The following is a 25,124-nucleotide window of genomic DNA, read 5'->3' on the forward strand; positions in this document are numbered from 1 at the left end:
GGTCGGGATTTCGGATTGAACTTTGCCACCCATTTATCACTTTATAACGTTCCGTTCTTTGGAGGTAGGTCTAAAACCTTTTAATTCTCAGCGGCACAAGTGTCTGTAAACCGCAGTTACAAGATGTACATTTGGTTTACAATCATAGCCGGATTGGCAGTTTTGCCCTTTCTTCTGAAAACGTTATTCGACCCATACTTTGGTCAAGATTGTTCATATATCTTCAAAGCAATCAAACTTGGAATCAGGCTGCAAAAATACAAAAAGAAAAATCCTTTCTATAGCATTTTGGACTGCTTTTTGGACACGGTGAAGAAACAACCGAATAAAACGTTCCTGCATTTTGAGGGGACATCCCATTCTTACATCGAGGTGGATAAACAGAGTAACAAGGTTGCCAGAGCATTGAGTACTCACGCTAATGTAAAGGAGGGGGACACGGTAGCTCTCTTTATGGGGAACGAACCCTCTTACGCGTGGATTTGGCTGGGCCTGGCCAAACTGGGCTGTGCAACCGCTCTGCTAAACTTCAACATAAGGTCTAAATCTCTGCTACACTGTTTCTCATGCTGTGGGGCCAAAGTGATCATTGCAGCGGCAGGTAAGGATTCCACTATATTCATCAGTTTGCATCAGTTTCAATGTGGGACTTTTATTTTTAAGGCGACCCTACTGTTTGCTTACGCTAATGTTGTTCACCACACACACGCGTAGGTAAGGGATAGGGTCGGGTTGTCACTAGTAACCACGGCCACAAAACCATAATTATGTCTAAACTCCGCATATTTCTACGATTTCTCTTTATTAAAAATATGATTTGAAACCTAACCTTACCACACTGTTAACTTTATGACTAACATTAAATTAAGACCAAAAGTAAACATAGCCAATTTTGACTTTGGGGCTGAGGTAAGTAGTGAAAAGTTTGGGGTGCATGTTTTTCTAGACTACTAGGCCCTAGTCTAGAGGTCGGCCTGCAGCGTATATATTTCAAAAACCCCAAACAGCAAACATTATACTAGTGTGTTCCTTTAGTAAGACTGACTCTCACAGTAAACTACTTGAAATCACAAATGTGTTCGCCATAGTGGTACCCGGGTCAGTTGCTTGTTCACCCACAACCGCTCGTCGTAGCTGATAAATAACCCGTCCACAACCGCCTGACTTTATGAAAGTGAACATCTGAAACCTTTAACCACTGATATAGAAAATACACTTTAGACTAGTCAAAGACTCCGGAGTGATTTATTTTTCAAGGGGTGCAGGATTTATTTTTCTTCTGTCTGACTTTATATATGTTTCTGTTTATAATTTCCGACATTTGTGTAGGCTATTTGTTAGTCAACTTCTCTTCTGTCATTATACAGTATTGTAACGACCCTGGGTTTATTAGCACGGATATCGACTCTGCCGTTTGAGCAGGCTTTTGCGGCACAGTCGATAGCGCGCCGGACTTCGGGCTAGAAGGTCGAGGGTTCGAGACCTGCTCCCTCGGAGCCTGCTGTTTCATTACAGTATGCTGCCACAGAAGATTAAATAAAACCTTTGCTCACCAGATTAATAGAAGGAAAACTGTAATCTAATTGACATCGGAAAAATGTTCTGTTAACTTTCGCGGAGAAAATATGTTTAGGGACTGGGGAGATTTTTTTAAATGACAGCAGTTTGACCGCTTGTAAGGAAATATAACGCTTTGAAAAACGACCCAACATGTTTCTGATACATTTTCAGTTCGGCTTGGATGTATATTTTGTGGTTAAAATACTGTTTTTAAAGATAGCACCTCTACTACAGACTGTATCTGAGCATTTATATTCTCCAGATGCTGAAATAAATACGATTTCTCCACTCCTGTTCCCGAGTAAACATTTATTACATTTGATGTATAATTTTACTGCAAGAAATTTTTAATTCTGCAGGACTTAATATTAAGGCTATGTAAGAGGTTATAGACCCACAGTCAGTGTCCAGATTTCAGTTTCCATTTAACCCATCTGAACAGTAGGCTGCAGTTCGAGTTACAGTTCACTTGAACTTCCCGATCTTGTGACTGTGGAATTTGTATAGTGCCTCACAATCATCACACATACCATAACCAGTACTGCTTTCAACTTCTTTTTACCTATTAACCAAATCAACTCTCCATTTCTCAGCTTTTCTCTTATTGGATTAAACTCCGACATTGTCCTTTTTGCCTCCCACGTATTGAAGTAAACTTTTCTGCCGTTCTCAAAAGCAATTGGCGTGAAGGCGATTTCCCTGACTTACAGTTAGGGAGTGGTCGAAATGTACACTTTTTTTTACCCAGAGGAAAATGGGGGAGGGTCATCATTTTTCTATTTCAGTTATTTGGGAGGGTTTAGTATTTTAACAGTTCGTCCAGGGGAGGATGATGTAATTTATAATCGGTTAACACACTTAACACAGTGGTGAATCTAAACGCTGGCGGTAGGCTATAGGTTGGGGGGGTCTGTTTTTGTTTTAGCTTTTCACTGGGGCTCCCGAGTGGCGCAGTGGCGTAGAGGTACTGCATCTCAGTGCAAGAGGTGTCACTACAGTCCCTGGTTTGATTCCAGGCTGTATCACATCCGGACGTTTTTGGGAGTCCCATAGGGCAGCGCACAATTGGCCCAGCGTCGCCCAGGTTTAGGCGTCATTGTAAATAAGAATTTGTTCTTAACTGACTTGCTTAATTAAATAAAAAAATTAAAAAATCCGGAGCAGTGCTGGCGGTGGCGTGAAAGGGCTGGGCTGTACGTGTGTCTAGGCTTGGTCCCTCACTGGCCAATCAGAACGAGCTCCATGACTAAACATGAGGTTGTTTCAAGTTGTTTATGGTCTTTTATGTGTTGCCTTGGAATCAACTCCAATTCCAATGTTAGTCCGTTAAACAAACTATAACGGCTTACAGAAACGAAATGACGAAATGTAGACCCATCCCATCTTTGCTAAATATGTTAACTTGAACCAGTTTGCAGTCAACATTATTCTAAGTAATTGAATTGGATTCAATTTGGAAATATGTACATAAAATTAGCACGGATGTAATTGACATTACTACGAAGCGGCAGCCGTGGAGATGGACAGCGCATGGGTGCTGAAAGTAGGCTAATTCTAGAAGTCCTAAAGATTTAAAGTCTTAATTTGACTTTAGGCTACTAACAACAAGAGGGTTTTGGGTTGGGAGTCTATTTCTTCCTATTCAAGCAATAAGAGGTAGGCCTAACTGTTTGACAGACAAAATTATAGTCTATCCATAGATTTTTCAGCCAATTCCTTCAGTCACCATGTACTCCTTAAATATCTCAGTGTCAGTGAAGGGCTTGGTGTGTTAAGTTAAAACCAGGACTAGAAACAAGCTGTAAAATGGAAAGACGTAACTCCGATATCTTTGCTTTGTCTCTATGATAGATCTGCGCTACAGCCTTCTATAGCGGAGGACACAAAAAACTGTACTGGTGGGAAGTGATGTGTGATTCTGTCATTATCAATTGATGTTAAACAACATACTAACTCTAAATCAGTCAGGAGCAAGCCAGGTAGCCTAGGAAGAAGGAACGAAAACACATTATTTAGGTTATATTGTTGATGTTATTAGTATATTATCGTTATTGTTATTAGTATATTATCGTTATTATCATTGTTATTATTATTATTATTACGTTATTATTATCGTTGTTATTGTTATTATTATCATTGTTATTATTGTTATCGTTATTATCATTGTTATCTCGCTCAGGATTTCAACAACTCATCAACAACAGCACTTCAACAACATGCCTATACATTTCAAATGTAGGCTGTATAAAATAAAACAATTACTTAAAATTACATAATAATTAATTCACTTTTAGAAACACGTTTGGCCAGTCTTTGGTTTGAGGATCATGCGGTGAGCTATGCATGCCTAGGTTTGACCAGTCTATTAGGAATGTATAAGGAATGTATTCTACTGGAATGTTTAATACTGTATTCTATAAGCAATGTATTCTACTAGGAATGTAACATAAGCCTCCATGTGGCACGTCCCTCATGGTTGATCTGCTGAGGGGCTGACAGCAAGACATAGAATGTTCTGGTATGTAGTATAGATATCCCAGGCTCCACATGTTGCATTTCTTAATGGAGGACCTGAACATAATTACAAATAATTTGTAGACTGCAAGTTGACTGGAAGAAGCCCAAACATGTATTTGACTAAACATAATTTCAAACCTTGCTTACATCTTTATACGATCATAAACACTGCTCAAAAAAATAAAGGGAACACTTAAACAACACAATGTAACTCCAAGTCAATCACACTTCTGTGAAATCAAACTGTCCACTTAGGAAGCAACACTGATTGACAATAAATTTCACATGCTGTTGTGCAAATGGAATAGACAACAGGTGGAAATTATAGGCAATTAGCAAGACACCCCCAATAAAGGAGTGGTTCTGCAGGTGGGGACCACAGACCACTTCTCAGTTCCTATGCTTCCTGGCTGATGTTTTGGTCACTTTTGAATGCTGGCGGTGCTTTCACTCTAGTGATAGTATGAGACGGAGTCTACAACCCACACAAGTGGCTCAGGTAGTGCAGCTCATCCAGGATGGCACATCAATGCGAGCTGTGGCAAGAAGGTTTGCTGTGTCTGTCAGCGTAGTGTCTAGAGCATGGAGGCGCTACCAGGAGACAGGCCAATACATCAGGAGACGTGGAGGAGGCCGTAGGAGGGCAACAACCCAGCAGCAGGACCGCTACCTCCGCCTTTGTGCAAGGAGGAGCAGGAGGAGCACTGCCAAAGCCCTGCAAAATTACCTCCAGCAGGCCACAAATGTGCATGTGTCTGCTCAAACGGTCAGAAACAGACTCCATGAGGGTGGTATGAGGGCCCGACGTCCACAGGTGGGGATTGTGCTTACAGCCCAACACCGTGCAGGACGTTTGGCATTTGCCAGAGAACACCAAGATTGGCAAATTCGCCACTGGCGCCCTGTGCTCTTCACAGATGAAAGCAGGTTCACACTGAGCACGTGACAGACGTGACAGAGTCTGGAGACGCCGTGGAGAACGTTCTGCTGCCTGCAACATCCTCCAGCATGACTGGTTTGGCGGTGGGTCAGTCATGGTGTGGGGTGGCATTTCTTTGGGGGGCCGCACAGCCCTCCATGTGCTCGCCAGAGGTAGCCTGACTGCCATTAGGTACCAAGATGAGATCCTCAGACCCCTTGTGAGACCATATGCTGGTGCGGTTGGCCCTGGGTTCCTCCTAATGCAAGACAATGCTAGACCTCATGTGGCTGGAGTGTGTCAGCAGTTCCTGCAAGAGGAAGGCATTGATGCTATGGACTGGCCCGCCCGTTCCCCAGACCTGAATCCAATTGAGCACATCTGGGACATCATGTCTCGCTCCATCCACCAACGCATCGTTGCACCACAGACTGTCCAGGAGTTGGCGGATGCTTTAGTCCAGGTCTGGGAGGAGATCCCTCAGGAGACCATCTGCCACCTCATCAGGAGCATGCCCAGGCATTGTAGGGAGGTCATACAGACACGTGGAGGCCACACACACTACTGAGCCTCAATTTGACTTGTTTTAAGGACATTACATCAAAGTTGGATCAGCCTGTAGTGTGGTTTTTCACTTTAATTTTGAGTGTGACTCCAAATCCAGACCTCCATGGGTTGATAAATTGGAATACCATTGATTATTTTTGTATGATTTTGTTGTCAGCACATTCAACTATGTGAAGAAAAAAGTATTTAATAAGATTATTTCTTTCATTCAGATATAGGATGTGTTGTTTAAGTGTTCCCTTTATTTTTTTGAGCAGTATATATATATATCTATTATGAAAGGAAGTATATTGGAACAGATTTCCAAAATTAAAATCAGTTGAAGCTGATTTGCTGGTGTTTTTAGTATTTTATGTCCAACAAAACAAAAAACATCTCAGAAAACTTGGGAGGCCAAATAAAATCACCTCTAGGCTGCCAGTTGGGGAACCTGGTCTAAGGAGTTGAGAGTAACATCACCTGCCTGTCTCTCACTCTCTGTGTCTCTCTACGTCTCTCTCTCTCTCTCTCTCTGTCTCTCTCCCTTTCTCCTTCCCTCTATCCTACAGAGCTGAAAGAGGCAGTGGAGGAGGTTCTCCCTACACTAAAACAGCAGGGTATCTCTGTATACCTCCTGTCAGAGGAGTGCAGTGTAGAAGGCATCAACCCCCTCTCAGAACATATCGCCCAGGCCTCAGACACTCCCCTGTCAGCTGACCTCAGGGCCAACATCACCAGCAAGAGCCCTGCACTCTACATCTACACCTCAGGAACCACTGGTAAGAACCTCAGTCCTCCACTACACCTCAGGAACCACTGGTAAGAACCTCAGTCCTCCACTACACCTCAGGAACCACTGGTAAGAACCTCAGTCCTCCACTACACCTCAGGAACCACTGGTAAGAACCTCAGTCCTCCACTACACCTCAGGAACCACTGGTAAGAACCTCAGTCCTCCACTACACCTCAGGAACCACTGGTAAGAACCTCAGTCCTCCACTACACCTCAGGAACCACTGGTAGGCACCTTGGTCCTTCTCTACAACTCAGTTCTCCTCTACACCTCAGTCCTCTTTTACACCTCATGAACCACTGGTACCACTCCTTCCAGCCCTGGAAGGAGCTGGGGATTAGAGGTCGACCGATTATGATTTTTCAACGCCGATACCGAAACCGGTTATTGGAGGACCAAAAAAATTGGTACCGATTAATCGGACAAAATATATATATATATATATTTGTAATAATGACAATTACAACAATACTGAATGAACACTTATTTTAACTTAATCTCTCTAGCTATTTAGACACCCACCAAGTTTAGCCCTCACCAAAGTCAGATTTACTATAAGAAAAATGTTATTACCTTTGCTGTTCTTCGTCAGAATGCACTCCCAGGACTTCTACTTCAATAACAAATGTTGGTTTGGTTCAAAATAATCCATAGTTATGTTCAAATATCCTCTGTTTTGTTCGTGCGTTCAAGACACTATCCGAAGTGTAAAGAAGGGTGACGCGCCCGACGCGTTTCGTGACAAAAAATTTCTAAATATTCCATTACCGTACTTCGAAGCATGTCAACCGCTGTTTAAAATCTATTTTTATGCCATTTTTCTCGTAAAAAAGCAATAATATTCCGAATGGGAATCTGTGTTTTAGTACAAAGAGAGAGAAAATAAAAACATGGGGTCGCCTCGTGCACGCGCCTCAGTCTCATTGTCCTCTGATAGACCACTTACCAAAGGCGCTAATGTTTTTCAGCCAGGGGCTGCCTCGACATCATTCAGCTTTTTCCCGGGTTCTGAGAGCCTATGGGAGCCGTAGGAAGTGTCACGTTACAGCAAAGATCCTAAGTTTTCAATAAAAAGAGTCAAGAAGCCCAAGGAATGGTCAGAGAGGGCACTTCCTGTACAGAATCTTCTCAGGTTTTTGCCTGCCATATGAGTTCTGTTATACTCACAGACACCATTCAAACAGTTTTAGAAACTTTAGGGTGTTTTCTATCCAAAGCCAATAATTATATGCATATTCTAGTTTCTGGGCAGTAGTAATAACCAGATTAAATCGGGTACGTTTTTTATCCGGCCGTGTAAATACTGCCCCCTAGCCCTAACAGGTTTTAATACACTGCTCAAAAAAATAAAGGGAACACTTAAACAACACATCCTAGATCTGAATGAAAGAAATAATCTTATTAAATACTTATTTCTTTACATAGTTGAATGTGCTGACAACAAAATCACACAAAAATAATCAATGGAAATCCAATTTATCAACCCATGGAGGTCTGGATTTGGAGTCACACTCAAAATGAAAGTGGAAAACCACACTACAGGCTGATCCAACTTTGATGTAATGTCCTTAAAACAAGTCAAAATGAGGCTCAGTAGTGTGTGTGGCCTCCACGTGCCTGTATGACCTCCCTACAACGCTTGGGCATGCTCCTGATGAGGTGGCGGATGGTCTCCTGAGGGATCTCCTCCCAGACCTGGACTAAAGCATCCGCCAACTCCTGGACAGTCTGTGGTACAACGTGGCGTTGGTGGATGGAGCGAGACATGATGTCCCAGATGTGCTCAATTGGATTCAGGTCTTGGGAACGGGCGGGCCAGTCCATAGCATCAATGCCTTCCTCTTGCAGGAACTACTGACACACTCCAGCCACATGAGGTCTAGCATTGTCTTGCATTAGGAGGAACCCAGGGCCAACCGCACCAGCATATGGTCTCACAAGGGGTCTGAGGATCTCATCTCGGTACCTAATGGCAGTCAGGCTACCTCTGGCGAGCACATGGAGGGCTGTGCGGCCCCCCAAAGAAATGCCACCCCACACCATGACTGACCCACCGCCAAACCGGTCATGCTGGAGGATGTTGCAGGCAGCAGAACGTTCTCCACGGCGTCTCCAGACTCTGTCACGTCTGTCACGTGCTCAGTGTGAACCTGCTTTCATCTGTGAAGAGCACAGGGCGCCAGTGGCGAATTTGCCAATCTTGGTGTTCTCTGGCAAATGCCAAACGTCCTGCATGGTGTTGGGCTGTAAGCACAACCCCCACCTGTGGACGTCGGGCCCTCATACCACCCTCATGGAGTCTGTTTCTGACCGTTTGAGCAGACACATGCACATTTGTGGCCTGCTGGAGGTCATTTTGCAGGGCTCTGGCAGTGCTGCTCCTCCTTGCACAAAGGCGGAGGTAGCGGTCCTGCTGCTGGGTTGTTGCCCTCCTACGGCCTCCTCCACGTCTCCTGATGTACTGGCCTGTCTCCTGGTAGCGCCTCCATGCTCTGGACACTACGCTGACAGACACAGCAAACCTTCTTGCCACAGCTCGCATTGATGTGCCATCCTGGATGAGCTGCACTACCTGAGCCACTTGTGTGGGTTGTAGACTCCGTCTCATGGTACCACTAGAGTGAAAGCACCGCCAGCATTCAAAAGTGACCAAAACATCAGCCAGGAAGCATAGGAACTGAGAAGTGGTCTGTGGTCACCACCTGCTGAACCACTCCTTTATTGGGGGTGTCTTGCTTATTGCCTATAATTTCCACCTGTTGTCTATTCCATTTGCACAACAGCATGTGAAATTTATTGTCAATCAGTGTTGCTTCCTAAGTGGACAGTTTGATTTCACAGAAGTGTGATTGACTTGGAGTTACATTGTGTTGTTTAAGTGTTCCCTTTATTTTTTTGAGCAGTATATAATACATCAATAAAATCAATTTAGTCTCAAATAAATAATGAAACATGTTTAATTTGGTTTAAATAATGCAAAAACAAAGTGTTGGAGAAGAAAGTAAATGTGCAATATGTGCCATATAAAAAAGCTAACGTTTAAGTTCCTTGCTCAGAACATATGAAAACTGGTGGTTCCTTTTAACATGAGTCTTCAATATTGCCAGGTAAGAAGTTTTAGGTTGTAGTTATTATAGGACTATTTCTCTCTATACCATTTGTATTTCATATAGCTTTGACTATTGGATGTTCTAATAGGTACTTTAGTATTGCCTGCCTAATCTCGGGAGTTGATAGGCTTGAAGTCATAAACAGCACAATGCTTGATGCACAGCGAAGAGCTGCTGGCAAATGCATGAAAGGGCTGTTTGAATGAATGCTTACGAGCCTGCTGCTGCCTACCACCGCTCAGTCAGACTGCTCTATCAAATCATAGACTTAATTATATAATAACACACAGAAATACGAGCCTTAGGTCATTAATATGGTCAAATCCGGAAACTATCGTTTCGAAAACAAAACCTTTTTTCTTTCAGTGAAATACGGAACCGTTCCGTATTTTATCTAACGGGTGGATTCCATAAGTCTAAATATTGCTGTTATATTGCACAACCTTCAATGTTATGTCATAATTATGTAAAATTCTGGCAAGTTAATTACAGTCTTTGTTAGGAAGAAATGGTCTTCACACAGTTCGCAACGAGCCAGGCGGCCCAAACTGCTGCATACACCCTGACTCTGCTTGCACAGAACGCAAGAGAAGTGACACAATTTCCCTAGTTAAAAGAAATTCATGTTAGCAGGCAATATTAACTAAATATGCAGGTTTAAAAATATATACTTGTGTATTGATTTTAAGAAAGGCATTGATGTTTATGGTTAGGTACATTGGTGCAACGATTGTGTTTTTTCCACGAATGCGCTTGTTAAATCATCCGTTTGTCGAAGTAGGCTGTGATTCAATGACAAATTAACAGGCACTGCTTCAATTATATGCAACGCAGGACAAGCTAGATAAACTAGTATTATCATCAACCATGTGTAGTTAACTAGTGATTATGTTAAGATTGATAGATTTTTAAAGATAAGTTTAATGCTAGCTAGCAACTTACCTTGGCTCCTTGCTGCACTCGCATAACAGGTAGTCAGCCTGCCACGCAGTCTCCTCGTGGAGTGAAATGTAATCGGCCATAATCGGTGTCCAAAAATGCCGATTACCGATTGATATGAAAAGTTGAAATTGGCCCTAATTAATCGGCCATTCCGATTAATCGGTTGACCTCTACTGGGGATGGTTTCTGGAAAGGGCTCCTAGTCCCCTAATGGATGGATTTGGATGTAGGCTCTTCATGTAAATCTGAAAGAAAGATTTTGTTTTTGCTTATACCTATTGAATTGTTTCCTGGGGGTAGAATTTGTTATGCATACGTCATTCAATGCACTGTGTCTATTGTCTATAGATAACCCACTGTTCTATCTGACTGTAGGTCTACCTAAAGCGGCTCTGGTGACCCAGGAGAGGGTGTGGGCTGCGTCCTTTATCCAAGCCGTCTCAGGAGTGACATCCGAGGATGTGTTCTATATCAACCTGCCTCTCTACCACAGCGCCGGCTTCCTCATCGGACTCACTGGGGCCATCGAGAGGGGTAATGTTATGACTCTTATTTTGAAATGCTAGGAATGAGTTGTCAGATTGTCTATTTAACGTGTCAATGTGTTGGTATCTGCTCCCTATTCAAATAAGCCATACAGAATGGAGTAAAAGTCAGAGCAGAGTGTATTGCTGAAGCCTTTAGACACATTTGTAGTTTTAACTACATTCCAGATAGGCGTTCGACATGTATCGTGTTGCACAGTGAAAAGATGACTTTGGTCTACTTTTAAAACATGTCTAAACAATATGGTGTAAGTTAGTCAGGATATATGATTAAATACCCAATCTGTTACATCATCTGTCTCCTATACCAGGCATAACAGTTGTTCTGAGGAGAAAGTTTTCAGCGTCTCAGTTCTGGGAGGACTGTAGGAAACATAATGTAACAGTGATGCAGTACATCGGAGAGACCATGAGATACCTCTGCAACACACCCATGGTAAAGGACACCTCGTCTAGGACACAGATCCTGTGTGGCTCAGTTGGTAGAGTATGGCGCTTGCAATGCCAGGGTTGTGGGTTCGGTTTCCCACGGGAGGGGACCAGTACGAAACTGTTTCCCAACGTTGAGAAAGGGGTGAATTTGGGAGCAGCATCATGTTGCAACTGCTTTCTGTACAGGGTCGTAGTTTCTTCACTAACTTAGATTTTCTATTTGACCGACACTCTATTTACACTACGGGTCAAAGGTTTTAGAACCCCTACGCAATCAAAGGTATTGGAACCCCTACTCATTCAAAGGTTTTAGAACCCCTACTCAATCAAAGGTTTTAGAACCCCTACTCAATCAAAGGTTTTAGAACACCTACTCAATCAAAGGTTTTAGAACCCCTACTCATTCAAAGGTTTTAGAACCCCTACTCATTCAAAGGTTTTAGAACCCCTACTCATTCAAAGGTTTTAGAACTTCTACTCCTTCAAAGGTTTTTATTTATTTTTACTATTTTCTACAATGTAGAATAATAGTGAAGACATCGAAACTATGAAATAACACATGGAATCATGTAGTAACCTAAAAAGTGTTAAACAAATCAAAATATATTTTATATTTGAGATTCTTCAGAATAGCCACCCATTGACTTGATGACAGCTTTGCACACCCTTGAAATTCAACCAGCTTCATGAGGAAGTCACCTGGAAAGCATTTCAATTAACAGGTGTGCCTTCTTAAAAGTTAATTTGTGGAATTTCTTTCCTTAATGTATTTGAGCCAATCAGTTGTGTTGTGACAAGGTATGCAGAAGATAGCCCTATTTGGTAAAAGACAAAGTCCATATTATGGCAAGAACAGCTCAAATACGCAAAGAGAAACAGTCCATCATTACTTTAAGACATGAAGATCAGTCAATATGGAACATTTCAAGAACTTTGAAAGTTTCTTCAAGTGCAGTTGCAAAAACCATCAAGCGCTATGATGAAACTGTCTCTCATGAGAACTGCCACAGGAAAGGAAGACCCAGAGTTACCTCTGCTGCAGAGGATAAGTTCATTGGAGTTACCAGCCTCAGAAATTGAGCCCAAATAAATGCTTCAGAGAGTTCAAGTAACAGACACATCTCAACATCAACTGTTCAGAGGAGACTGCGTGAATCAGACCTTCATGTTCAAATTGCTGCAAAGAAACCACTACTAAAGGGCACCAATAAGAAGAAGAGGCTTGCTTGGGCCAAGAAACATGAGTAATGGACATTAGACCGGTGAAAATGTGTCCTTTGGTCTGGAGTCCAAATTTAAAATGTTTGGTTCCAACCCCCATGGCTTTGTGAGACGCAGAGTAGGTGAACGGATGATCTCTACATGTGTGGTTCCCACCGTAAAGGATGGAGGAGGAGGTGTTATGGTGTGGGGGTGCTTTGCTGGTGACACTGTCTGCGATTTATTTAGAATTGAAGGCACACTTAACCAGCATGTCTACCACAGCATTCTGCAGCGATACGCCATCCCATCTGGTTTGGGCTTATCATTTGTTTTTCAACAGGACAATGACCCAACACACTTCCAGGCTGTGTAAGGGCTATTTTACCAAAAAGGAGAGTGATGGAGTGCTGCATTAGATGACCTGGCCACAATCACCCGACCTCAACCCATTTGAGATGGTTTGGGATGAGTTGGACAGCAGAGTGAAGGAAAAGCAGCCAACAAGTGCTCAGCATAAATGAGCAACTCCTTCAAGACTGTTGGAAAAGCATTCCAGGTGAAGCTGGTTGAGAGAATGCCAAGCGTGTACAAAGCTGTCATCAAGGCAAAGGGTGACCATTTGAAGAATCCCAAATATAAAATATATTTAGATTTGTTTAACACTTTTTTGGTTACTACGTGATTCCATATGTGTTATTTCATAGTTTTGATGTCTTCACTATTATTCTACAATGTAGAAAATAGTAAAAGAAAGAAAAACCCTTGAATGAGTAGGTGTTCTAAAACCTTTGACCGGTAGTGTACCTGCCAACTGTGAACTGTCTGGCTTTAGACACTCTGTGTGTGTGTTTATAACACGATGTCTATCAAAGTTACTACTTTAGGACTCCCGAGTGGCACAGCGGTCTAAGGCACTGCATCTCATTGCAAGGCACTGCATCTCATTACTTCGATTCCAGGCTGTATCACAACAATTGGCCCAGCGTCGTCCGAGTTAGAGTTTGGCCGGAGTAGGCCGTCATTGTAAATAAGCATGTGTTCTTAACTGACTTGCCAAGTTAAATAAATAAAGGTTAAATAAGAGTGTCTGCTAAATTACACATTTTTAGTATATGTAGTTATCTCCAGTATAATACTCTACGACTACAGTTTTTATTTTAAAGTTACAGCCGCCTTATTGCCTTTGGTCTGTTATAAAACTCAGATGACCTAGCAAAGTTAAATTGAACTGCTTTTAATTGGAGAAAATGTATAGGAAAGGCTTCACCACCATGTAATGGATCTTTTCTGACCGCCGGCTGTGTCTATTGAGTGGAATATCATTTCACAGATCGCTCTTCGTCCCGTTTCTATTGTCAGAAAGACAACGAGAAGGACCATAAAGTGCGTATTGCCATCGGCAACGGGGTCCGTTCAGACATCTGGAGAGAGTTTCTGAATCGTTTTGGAGACGTCGCTGTCAGGGAACTGTACGCTGCCACCGAGGGAAACATTGGCTTCATCAACTACACCAGCAAGATCGGAGTGGTTGGACGAGTCAACTTTCTCCACAGGGTAGGTAGTGATTTGACCTCAACACAATTAAACCAGGAGAACTACCTGACGTGTAAATGATGTGCCTCCTTAACAGAAAATATATATATATATATTTTTTTTGTAATTGTGTTTCACTTTCAGAGAATGTTCCCCTATACTTTGATCAAATTTGACATTGAAAAGGAGGAACCTGTTAGGAACTCCAAGGGTCTGTGTATACAAGCAACGAAAGGTACCTTTTTTTTTCTTATTTTCTGTTGACTTTTACCCCACTGACACAGAGTCTGAACTGTCTAGCTTTGGACACAAAGTTACTTCAGTTTAAGGCAGACTGTGACATGGATTGGGTCCAAGTCATTGCTTCATATTGTTGACGGTACAACGTTGAGAAAGGGGTGAATTTGGGAGCAGCATCATGTTGCAACTGCTTTCTGTACAGGGTCGTAGTTTCTTCACTAAATTAGATTTTCTAGTTGACCAACACTCTATTTACCCACCAACTGTGAACTGTCTCGATTTGGACACTCTGTGACATGGATTGGGTCCTGCTTTATATTGTTGACAGAACAACATTGGGTAAAGTAAAACCCAATGTCGTCTTTGCAATTAAGAACCTGGAGCCGTGTGTATCACACGTCTCAATAGGACTGCTTTATGGTCAGTTCTTGGATAACAATGCATACGTTTACATTTACAGGGGGGGGGGGGCTGATCCCAGATCAGTGCTCCTTAGTCGCTTGATACATAGTTCTTAAAATAAATATTGTGAGCATCATTATCCTCATCTTCCTTTTTTTTTTTAGGTGAGGCTGGACTTTTGGTTGGAAAGATAACCAAGAGATCTCCCTTTGTTGGTTATGCTGGTAACGACCAGCAGACAGAGAAGAAGAGACTGAGAGACGTCTTACAGAAAGGTGACCTGTACTTCAACACTGGAGACCTGTTGAGGATCGATGAACAAAACTTTGTTCAGTTTCAGGATCGGGTTGGTGACACTTTCAGGTAGGCAGTACAGTTGACAAAATTCCCAGGTTTCCCAGTTGGAAAATCAGAAGGAAATAAACCAGGAAATCTGGAAAACCTGGGGATTTTGGTAAAAGGTATCAGACTTTTCCAACCCTACACAGTATGTTACTCAGGGCTTCAAATTACACATCTCTTGGGGCTGCCAAACATCTCTTGCGGTTGACCAACATGGAAATATTTTTGTTATTTCAGGTGGAAAGGCGAGAATGTTGCTACAACTGAAGTGGCAGATATCCTCACAATGGTGGACTGCATCAAGGAGGCTAATGTATATGGCGTGAAAGTTGAAGGTAAATATGAATCTATATGGTCAGATTTAGGTTGTTAACAGCTACTAAGTTATAGGTTGTTACTTACATTATTATAGGTTATTACTGACCACGTGTATTAGAGGTTATTACTTACATTATAGGTTATTACTTACAATCTGTATTATAGGTTATTACTTACATTATAGGTTATTACTTGCAATATGTATTATGGGCTATTACTTACATTATAGGTTATTACTTGCAACATGTATTATGGGTTATTACTTACATGTATTATGGGTTATTACTTACAACATGTATTATGGGTTATTACTTACAACATGTATTTTGAGATATCAGCTGATGTAAGAAGGGCGATATAAATACATTTGATTTGATGTATGCTATTCGCTAGTAGGAGACTATAAAATCAAAGGCAATAGACTGCTCATCCATACACATACAATAGACTGCTCATCCGTACACGTACAATAGACTGCTCATCCATACACATACAATAGACTACTCATCCATACACATACAATAGACTGCTCATCCATACACATACAATAGACTACTCATCCATACACATACAATAGACTGCTCATCCGTACACGTACAATAGACTACTCATCCATACACATACAATAGCCTACTCATACAATAGACTACACATACAATAGACTACACATCACCCTGTGATGCATCCCAAATGGCACCCTATTCCCTGTAGAGAGCACTACTTCTGTCAAGGGCCTATAGGGCTCTGGGTGCCCTACATTGGGTGGCATTTGGTATGTGGGCTCCCGAGTGGCGCTGCGGTCTAAGGCACTGCATCTCAGTGCTAGAGGCGTCACACAAACCTTGGTTCGATTCCAGGGCTGTATCACAACCGGCCGTGATTGGGAGGAACCATAGGGTGGCGCACAATTGGCCCAGCGTCGTCCGGGTTAGGCCGTCATTGTAAATAAGAATTTGTTCTTAACTGACTTGCTTAGTTAAATAAAAGTTGAAAAAAAAAAAAATGTAGGCTGAAAATTGTCTCTCTCCAGGTCATGAGGGGAGGATTGGAATGGCTGCTGTGAAGGTAGAAGAAGGGAAAGAGTTTGATGGCGCTAGCACCTTCAGCCAAGTAGCCAGCTACCTCCCTGCTTACGCAAGACCGCGCTTCATTAGAATACAGGTGAGCTTTACCCGACGTTGTTGAAAGTCAGCTCTGTTTGTTCTCATGATTTTAAAATCAGTATAACTATCAAGGTCGTTTACTATTGAAATGTTCTTTTAACATCTCTGTCATTCAAGTTGAAAAATCTGTTGTCTTGAATTATACTCAGCTCTTAAAATATACTTGTATACTGTTTACGGTGCATTCGGAAAGTATTCAGACCCCTTCACCTTTTCCACATTTTGTTACAACCCAATTCTAAAATGGATTAAATACAACTTTTTTTTTTTTAATCATCAATCAACCCACAATGCTCCATTATGACAAAGTAGGTTTTAGACATTTTTGCAAATATATAAAAAATAAAAAACAGATACCTTATTTAAGTTTTCAGACCGTTTGCTATGAGACTCGAAATGGAGAGAATGTTGGCCCCCAGTATGAGGTCCTGAGCACTCTGGGGCAGGTTTTGATCAATAATGTTTTATTAAACATAAAAAACTGAAATATCCCATTTACATAAGCATTCAGACCCTTTACTCAGTACTTTGTTGAAGGCGATTACAGCCTGGTGTCTTTTTGGGTAGGACACTACAAGCTGGGCACACCTGTATTTGGGGGGTTTCTCCCATCCTTCTCTGCAGATCTTCTCAAGCTCTGTCAGGTTGGATGAGAAACGTCGCTGCACAGCTATTTTAAGGTCTCTCCAGAGATGTTCGATCAGGTTCAAGTCCGGGCTCTGGCTCAGAGACTTGTCCTGAAGCCACTCCTGCGTTGTCTTGGCTGTGTGTATAGGGTCGTTGTCCTGTTGGAAGGTGAAACTTCACCCCAGTCTGAGAACCTGCTCCAGAGCGCTCAGGATTTCTTGAAGGATCACTGTACTTTGCTCCGTTCATCTTTCCCTTGATCCTGAAAAGTCTCCCAGTCCCTGAAAAACATCCCCACAGCATGATGCTGCCACCACCACGCTTCACTGAAGGGATGGTGCCAGGTTTCCTCCAGATGTGACGCTTGGCATTCAGGCCAAAGAGTTCAATCTTGGTTTCATCAGACCAGAGAATCTTGTTTCTTATGGTCTGAGAGTCCTTTAGGTACAGTTGAAGTCGGGAGTTTACATACACCTTAGCCAAATACATTTAAACTCAGTTTTTCACAATTCCTGACATTTAATCCTAGTAAAGATTCCCTGTCTTAGGCCAGTTAGGATCACCACTTTATTTTTAGAATGTGAAATGTCAGAATAATAGTAGAGAGAATGATTTATTTCAGCTTTTATTTCTTTTATCACATTCCCAGTGGGTCAGAAGTTTACATACACTCAATTAGTATTTGGTTGCATTGCGTTTAAATTGTTTAACTTGGGTCAAACGTTTTGGGTAGCTTTCCACAATAAGTTGGGTGAATTTTGGCCCATTTCTCCTGACAGATCTGGTGTAACTGAGTCAGGTTTGTAGGCCTCCTTGCTCGCACACGCTTTTTAAGTTCTGCCCACAAATTTTCCATACGATTGAGGTCAGGGCTTTGTGATGGCCACTCCAATACCTTGACTTTGTTGTCCTTAAGCCATTTTGCCACAACTTTGGAAGTATGCTTGGGGTCATTGTCCATTTGGAAGACCCATTTTGCGACCAAGCTTTAACTTCCTGACTGATGTCTTGAGATGTTGCTTCAATATATCCACATAATTTTCCTTCCTCATGATGCCATCTATTTTGTGAAGTGCACCAGTCCCTCCTGCAGCAAAGCACCCCCACAACATGATGCTGCCACCCCCGTGCTTCATGGTTGGGATGGTGTTCTTCGGCTTGTAAGCCATCCCCTTTTTCCTTCAAACATAATGATGGTCATTATGGCCAAACAGTTCCAAAACAATTCTGAGGTCTTTTGATTTTCCCATGATGTCAAGCAAAGAGGCACTGAGTTTGAAGGTAGGCTTTGAAATATATCCACGGGTACACCTCCAATTTACTCAAATGATGTCAATTAGCCTATCAGAAGCTTCTAAAGCACTGACATCAATTTCTGGAATTTTCCAAGCTGTTTAAAGGCACAGTCAGCCTAGTGTATGGAAACTTCTGACCCTCTGGAATTGTGATACAGTGAGTTAAAAGTGAAATAATCTGTCTGTAAACAACTGTTAGAAAAATTACTTGTGTCATGCACAAGGTAGATGTCCTAACCGACTTGCCAAAACTATAGTTTGTTAACAAGAAATTTGTGGATTGGTTTAAAAATGAGTTTTAATGACTCCAACCTAAGTGTATGTAAACTTCCGACTTCAACTGTACCTTTTGGCAAACTCCAAGCGGGCTGTCATGTGCCTTTTACTGAGGAGTGGCTTCCATCTGGCCACTCTACCATAAAGGCCTGATTGGTGGAGTGCTGCAGAGATGGTTGTCCTTCTGGAAGGTTCTCCCATCTCCACAGAGAAAATCTGGAGCTCTGTCAGAGAGACCATTTGGATCTTGGACTCCTCCCTGACCAAGGCCCTTATCCCCGACTGCTCAGTTTGGCCGGGCGGCCAGCTCTAGGAAAAGCCTTGGTGGTTCCAAACTTTCATTTACATAAATATTCACACTTGAGTCAATAGCTGTTAGAAGCATCTTTGGCAGAGGTGCTTCTAACATTCATTGACTCAAGGGTGTGAATATTTGTGTAAATGAGATATGTATTTGTAAGAAGTTTGGAACCACCAATACTTCATAGAGCTGGCAGCCCGGTCAAACGGAGCAATCGGAGATAAGGGCCTTGGTCAGGGAGGTGTCCAAGAACCCGATGCTCCCTCTGCCAGAGCTCCAGCTTCCTCTGTGGAGATGGGAGAACCTTCAATAAACTCAATATTAGGAAGATGTACTTAATGTTTTGTACACTCTGTGTGTGTGTGTGTTTTAAACTCAGCAAAAAAAGAAACGTCCTCTCACTGTCAACTGCGTTGATTTTCAGCAAACTTGTGTAAATATTTGTATGAACATAACAAGATTCAACAACTGAGACATAAACTGAACAAGTTCCACAGACATGGAATAATGTGTCCCTGAACAAAGGGGGGGGGTCAAAATCAAAAGTAACAGTCACTATCTGGTGTGGCCACCAGCTGCATTTAGTACTGCAGTGCATCTCCTCCTCATGGACTGCACCAGATTTTCCCGTTCTTGCTGTGAGAAAAATACCCCACTCTTCCACCAAGGCACCTGCAAGTTCCCGGACATTTCTGGGGGGAATGGCCCTAGCCCTGTCCAATAGGTCCCAGACGTGCTAAATAGGATTGAGATCCGGGCACAGACAGAATGAGCAGTATGGCTGGTGGCATTGTCATGCTGGAGGGTCATGTCAGGATGAGCCTGCAGGAAGGGTACCACATGAAGGAGGAGGATGTCTTCCCCGTAACGCACAGCGTTGAGATTGCCTACAATGACAACAAGCTCAGTCCGATGATGCTGTGACACACCGCCCCAGACCATGACGGACCTTCCACCTCCAAATCGATCCGCTTCAGAGTACAGGTCTCTGTGTAACGCCCATTTCTTCAACGATGAACGTGAATCTGACCATCACCCCTGTTGAGACAAAACAGCGACTCGTCAGGGAAGAGCACTTTTTGCCAGTCCTGTTTGGTCCAGCGACGGTGGGTTTGTGTCCAGAGGCGACGTTGTTGGCGGTGATGTCTGGTGAGGACCTGCCTTACAACAGGCCTACAAGCCCTCAGTCCAGCCTCTCTCAGTCTATTGCGGACAGTGTGTTCCTGGTGTAACTCGGGCAGTTGTTGTTGTTGCCATCCTGTACCTGTCCCGCAGGTGTGATGTTTGGATGTACCGATCCTGTGCAGGTGTTGTTACACGTGGTCTGCCACAGCGATGATGATCAGCTGTTCATCCTGTCTCCCTGTAGCACTGTCTTAGGCGTCTCACAGTACGGACATTGCAATTTCTTGCCCTGGCCACATCTGCAGTCCTCATGCCTCCTTGCAGCATGTCTAAGGCACGTTCACACAGATGAGCAGGGACCCTGGGCATCTTTTTTTTGGTGTTTTTCAGAGTCTTTAGAAAGGCCTCTTTAGTGTCCTACGTTTTCATAACTGTGACCTTAATTGCCTCCCGTCTGTAAGCTGTTAGTGTCTTAACGACCGTTCCACAGGTGCATGTTCATTAATTGTTTATGGTTCATTGAGCAAGCATGGGAAACAGTGTTTAAACCCTTTACAATGAAGATCTGTGAAGTTATTTGGATTTTTACGAATTATCTTTGAAAGACAGGGTCCTGAAAAAGGGACGTTTCTTTTTTTGCTGAGTTTATATTCTTAAAATAATCTTAAATATATTCTTATGTATAACACTTAAGAGCTCCTTCGAGATGACGGGAACATTTAAGATGAAGAAAGTGACGTTGGTGGAAGAGGGCTTCAACCCAGCTGCGGTCCAAGATCCTCTGTACTTCCTAGATCCAGCTAAGAAAACATACGTACCACTCACTGAAGAGATATACTCCTCCATAAACACCAGAGAAATTAAGTTATAAAATTAAAAAAAAAAAATTATGGTAGCTAATTAATGGACAAAATCTGCATTAATTATTAAATGTCTAATGTTTAGACCTGGTTTCAAATACTATTTGATTATTTCATATACTTTTTCCTCTGTGCTTGCCTGGGTTAACAGACCAATAGAATAATCCCAAAACTGCAAACCACACCCGGCATTTGAATGATTTCCAATAGTATTTGGAGCAAGGTCTGCTGTTAACGTCGCATGTGTTATCAGATTACACGGGGGGATAATATTACATCATGATTCTGTACACTAACCCACTGTGTCTACTAATCTCAGGGAATAGATTTGAATTATAATTTTGAAACAAACCTGATCATGTTTAAAATGATGTATTTTTGGTCTTAACGAGACTTTATATTGTTTACAGTTATACATTATATTGTAGAGGGTACCAGCATCTGAAGGTGCTTGAAAACAAACTTGATATTTTGATGTGCAGTATATTGATTGTACTTTTTGAATGGTTAATAAAACTTATGAACCCAAATAATTTACTTGTCTTCTTCCTATACTAGATTGTGGACGGCACTACAAACCTGTTTTATTATATTAGGGCACTACAAACCTGTTTTATTATATTAGGGCACTACAAACCTGTTTTATTATATTAGGGCACTACAAACCTGTTTTATTATATTAGGGCACTACAAACCTGTTTTATTATATTAGCACACTACAAACCTGTTTTATTATATTAGGGCACTACAAACCTGTTTTAATATATTAGGGCACTACAAACCTGTTTTATTATATTAGGGCACTACAAACCTGTTTTATTATATTAGGGCACTACAAACCTGTTTTATTATATTAGGGCACTACAAACCTGATTTATGATATCAGGGCTCTATTCAATCCGTAACGCAGAAGCTCAGTGTTACTGAAATTTAAAGGCAATGTTCCTGCGTTAGCCGAGACTGCATTCATGGTCAACGCTCCATAAATCGGCGCAATCGGGAATTACCTTTAAGTGAATATTGCACAATCTGTAACGCTTCAGCGATCCAGATTGAATAGAGGCCTTAATCTAAGTGCTGTGTCGTCAATACTGTAGTTCTGTGCTTTAATAGGTTGTCGGTTGCAGACTAGTGTTTTGATACAGTGGATGTATGTTACTACAACAGCCATAAAGTAGCAGGCCACAGTAAATCTGGTCCTAGATCAGTTTAAAGGCAGGCCACAGTAAGTGGTCCTAGATCAGTTCAGAGGCAGGCCACAGTAAGTGGTCCTAGATCAGTTTAAAGGCAGGCCACAGTAAATCTGGTCCTAGATTAAAACATGTATATTTTATGTAACCTTCATTTAACCAGGCAAGTCAGTTAAGAACAAATTCTTATTTACAAGGCCTACCCCAGCCAGACCTGGACGACGCTGGGCCAATTGAGAGCCGCCCTATGGGACTCCCAATCACGGCCAGAAGTGATACAGCCTGGATTTGAACCAGGGACTGTAGTGACACCTCTTGCGCTGACCACTCGGGAGTTTGTGCTCAACTCCAAAGCAGTCATTGTCAAGACAAACTTTATTCATTTTTTAAAATTTTTATTCAAAACTAATTTGACATGACAATGAGTGACGGAGTCGGTATAATAGCACAAACCGACTGGCACTCAGGCTAGGCCAAACTAATGGCGCATATATATATAAAGTATGTGGACACCCCTTCAAATTTGTGGATTTGGAACGCACAGTCATGCAATCTCCATAGACAAACATTGGCAGTAGAATGGTCTCACTGAAGAGCTCAGTGACTTTAAACGTGGCACCGTCTTAGGATGCCACCTTTGCAACAAGTCAGTTCATCAAATTTCTGCCCTAATATATATATATATATATATATATATATATATATATATAGAGTCTATGTCATACTGAACAAAAATATAAACGCAACATGCAACAATTTCAGAGATTTTACTGAGTTTTTCAATGTTCCCTCTAAACTGTGCGTGACGCATTACAAATATCAGCACATGGAGAGAAACACGAGATTGTACTTCACTCAACTTTCTAGAGTTATCCCTGTCAACAGTAATCAACGATTCCCTTTACCGTGGCCATTGTGATCGAATTAGCCACTTTCAACGCCACATACCGAAACAAAGCCACGCAAGAGATTTTGTTGTAGGGTTCTATTGCGCAAGACTCAGCCTGTACTTTACACAGACCGATGCGGCATAACCAATCAGAGCTGCAAATACCCTTGCCATATATGGATCTGTGCCATTCACTTTGAACTGGAATGTTTACAGCTGTGGTCCTGAGACGATAAGCTTGTTAGGAGATCGAAGGGAGAGAGCTGCATGTAGCCACATGTTGTTCATTTCCTTTGCCAGTTAGTGAGTTATTAGCCCAGTTGTAGATCGTTTGTAGTCAGCAATAGTGGAGTGATTGCTTCTTACAAGAGCACACAACGTGTACATTTCTAGACATATTTGAAAAGCGAGGTATCCTTTTTTTTTTATCTTAAAGGGGAAGTGTTGTATTTTGAGACAGGCTTTTATTTTATTTTTTTAATTTAATCTTTATTTAACTAGGCAAGTCAGTTAAGAACAAATTCTTATTTACAATGACGGCCTACCCCGGCCAAACTCGGATGACGCCGGGCCAATTGTGCGCCGCCCTATTGGACTCCCAATCACGGCTGGATGTGATGCAGCCTGGAATCAAACCAGGGACTGCAGTGACGCCTCTATCACTGAGATGCAGTGGCTTAGACCTTGAATAAGCTAAGTAGCCAATAGGCAGAGTAGCATCATTTGTCTGTAATAATTGTATTGGAATAATAATACATTTTATTTTGTAACATGGTTTCTTACAAACACAACATTTTCAGTCACCTGCTTGTCTGAAGGACAAGTGGATAAATGGGTTAATGTCAAGCACTGCATGTTTTTTTCCCAAAAGTCTCATGGAATGTAGGCCTACATTGAACACCACACATTGGCTGCTACTGTAGGCTGAATGATAGAACAGCTATTTCCATGTTAAAATGTTATGGGATGCATTTTCTCCATTGTTTTTGATGGTAGACCACTCTGGTAGGCCTACATTATGAACAAATATCCACAGTAACCTACTTGGCCACTGTTTAAAACTGTAACTTAAAGCAGGTACAGCCTCAGTGTTGACAGTAAAACTGTAACTTAAAGCAGGTACAGCCTCAGTGTTCACAGTAAAACTGTAACTTAAAGCAGGTACAGCCTCAGTGTTCACAGTAAAACTATCTTAAAGCGGCTACAGCCTCAGTGTTGATAGTAAAACTAACTTAAAGCGGGAACAGCCTCAGTGTTCACAGTAAACGGACGCTGGATGTTGCACAGAATTTTCACAATGTTTAAATTTGTGCTCAGCAGACCTGAAATGGCAGATTTTTTTTTAGGTAACATTGATTACAGTTCATATGAGGAAATCAGTCAATTGAAATAAACTGATTAGGTCCTAATCTATGTTTGTCACATGACTGGGAATACAGATACCTCACAATGGGCCTCAGGATTTCGTCATGGTATTTTTGTGGATTGATAAAATGCAATTGTGTTCGTTGTCGGTAGCTTATGCCTGTCCGTACCATAACCCCACCGCCACCATGGGGCACTCTGTTCACAACGTTGACATCAGCAAACCGCACACCCACACGATGCCATACACGCTGTCTGCGGTTGTGAGGCAGGTTGGACGTACTGCCAAATTCTCTATAATGACATTGGAGGCGGCTTACGGTAGAGAAATTAACATTACATTCTCTGGCACAGCTCTGGTGGAGATTCCTGCAGTCATCATGACAATTGCACGCTCCCTCAAAACTTGAGACCTCTGACATTGTTGTGTGGCAAAACTACACATTTTAGAGTGGCCTTATTGTCCCCAGCAAAAGGTGCACCTGTGTAATAATCATGTTTAATCAGCTTCTTGAAATGCCACACCTGTCAGGTGGATGGATTATTTTAGCAAAGGCGAAACGGTCACTAACAGGGATGTAAACAAATTTGTGCACCAAATTTGAGAGAAATAAACTTTTAGTGCATATGA

General features: G+C 42.1%; 1 protein-coding gene across 1 annotated transcript; it reads left to right on the forward strand.

Moving 5' to 3' along the window:
* Nucleotides 1-21,579, forward strand: zgc:101540 (hsFATP2a_ACSVL_like domain-containing protein). The gene is made up of 10 exons (XM_014170253.2): nucleotides 1-601; nucleotides 6,112-6,321; nucleotides 10,763-10,921; nucleotides 11,244-11,368; nucleotides 13,927-14,121; nucleotides 14,245-14,335; nucleotides 14,907-15,105; nucleotides 15,322-15,419; nucleotides 16,433-16,563; nucleotides 20,884-21,579. Exons 1-10 carry the CDS (start codon nucleotides 124-126, stop codon nucleotides 21,058-21,060), a joined length of 1,863 nt encoding a protein of 620 aa, XP_014025728.1. The 5' UTR covers nucleotides 1-123; the 3' UTR covers nucleotides 21,061-21,579.
* Nucleotides 21,580-25,124: the final 3,545 nt, after the last annotated feature.

Source organism: Salmo salar, chromosome ssa23 (assembly GCF_905237065.1).
Source record: "Salmo salar chromosome ssa23, Ssal_v3.1, whole genome shotgun sequence".
NCBI classification, from domain to species: Eukaryota; Metazoa; Chordata; class Actinopteri; order Salmoniformes; family Salmonidae; genus Salmo; species Salmo salar.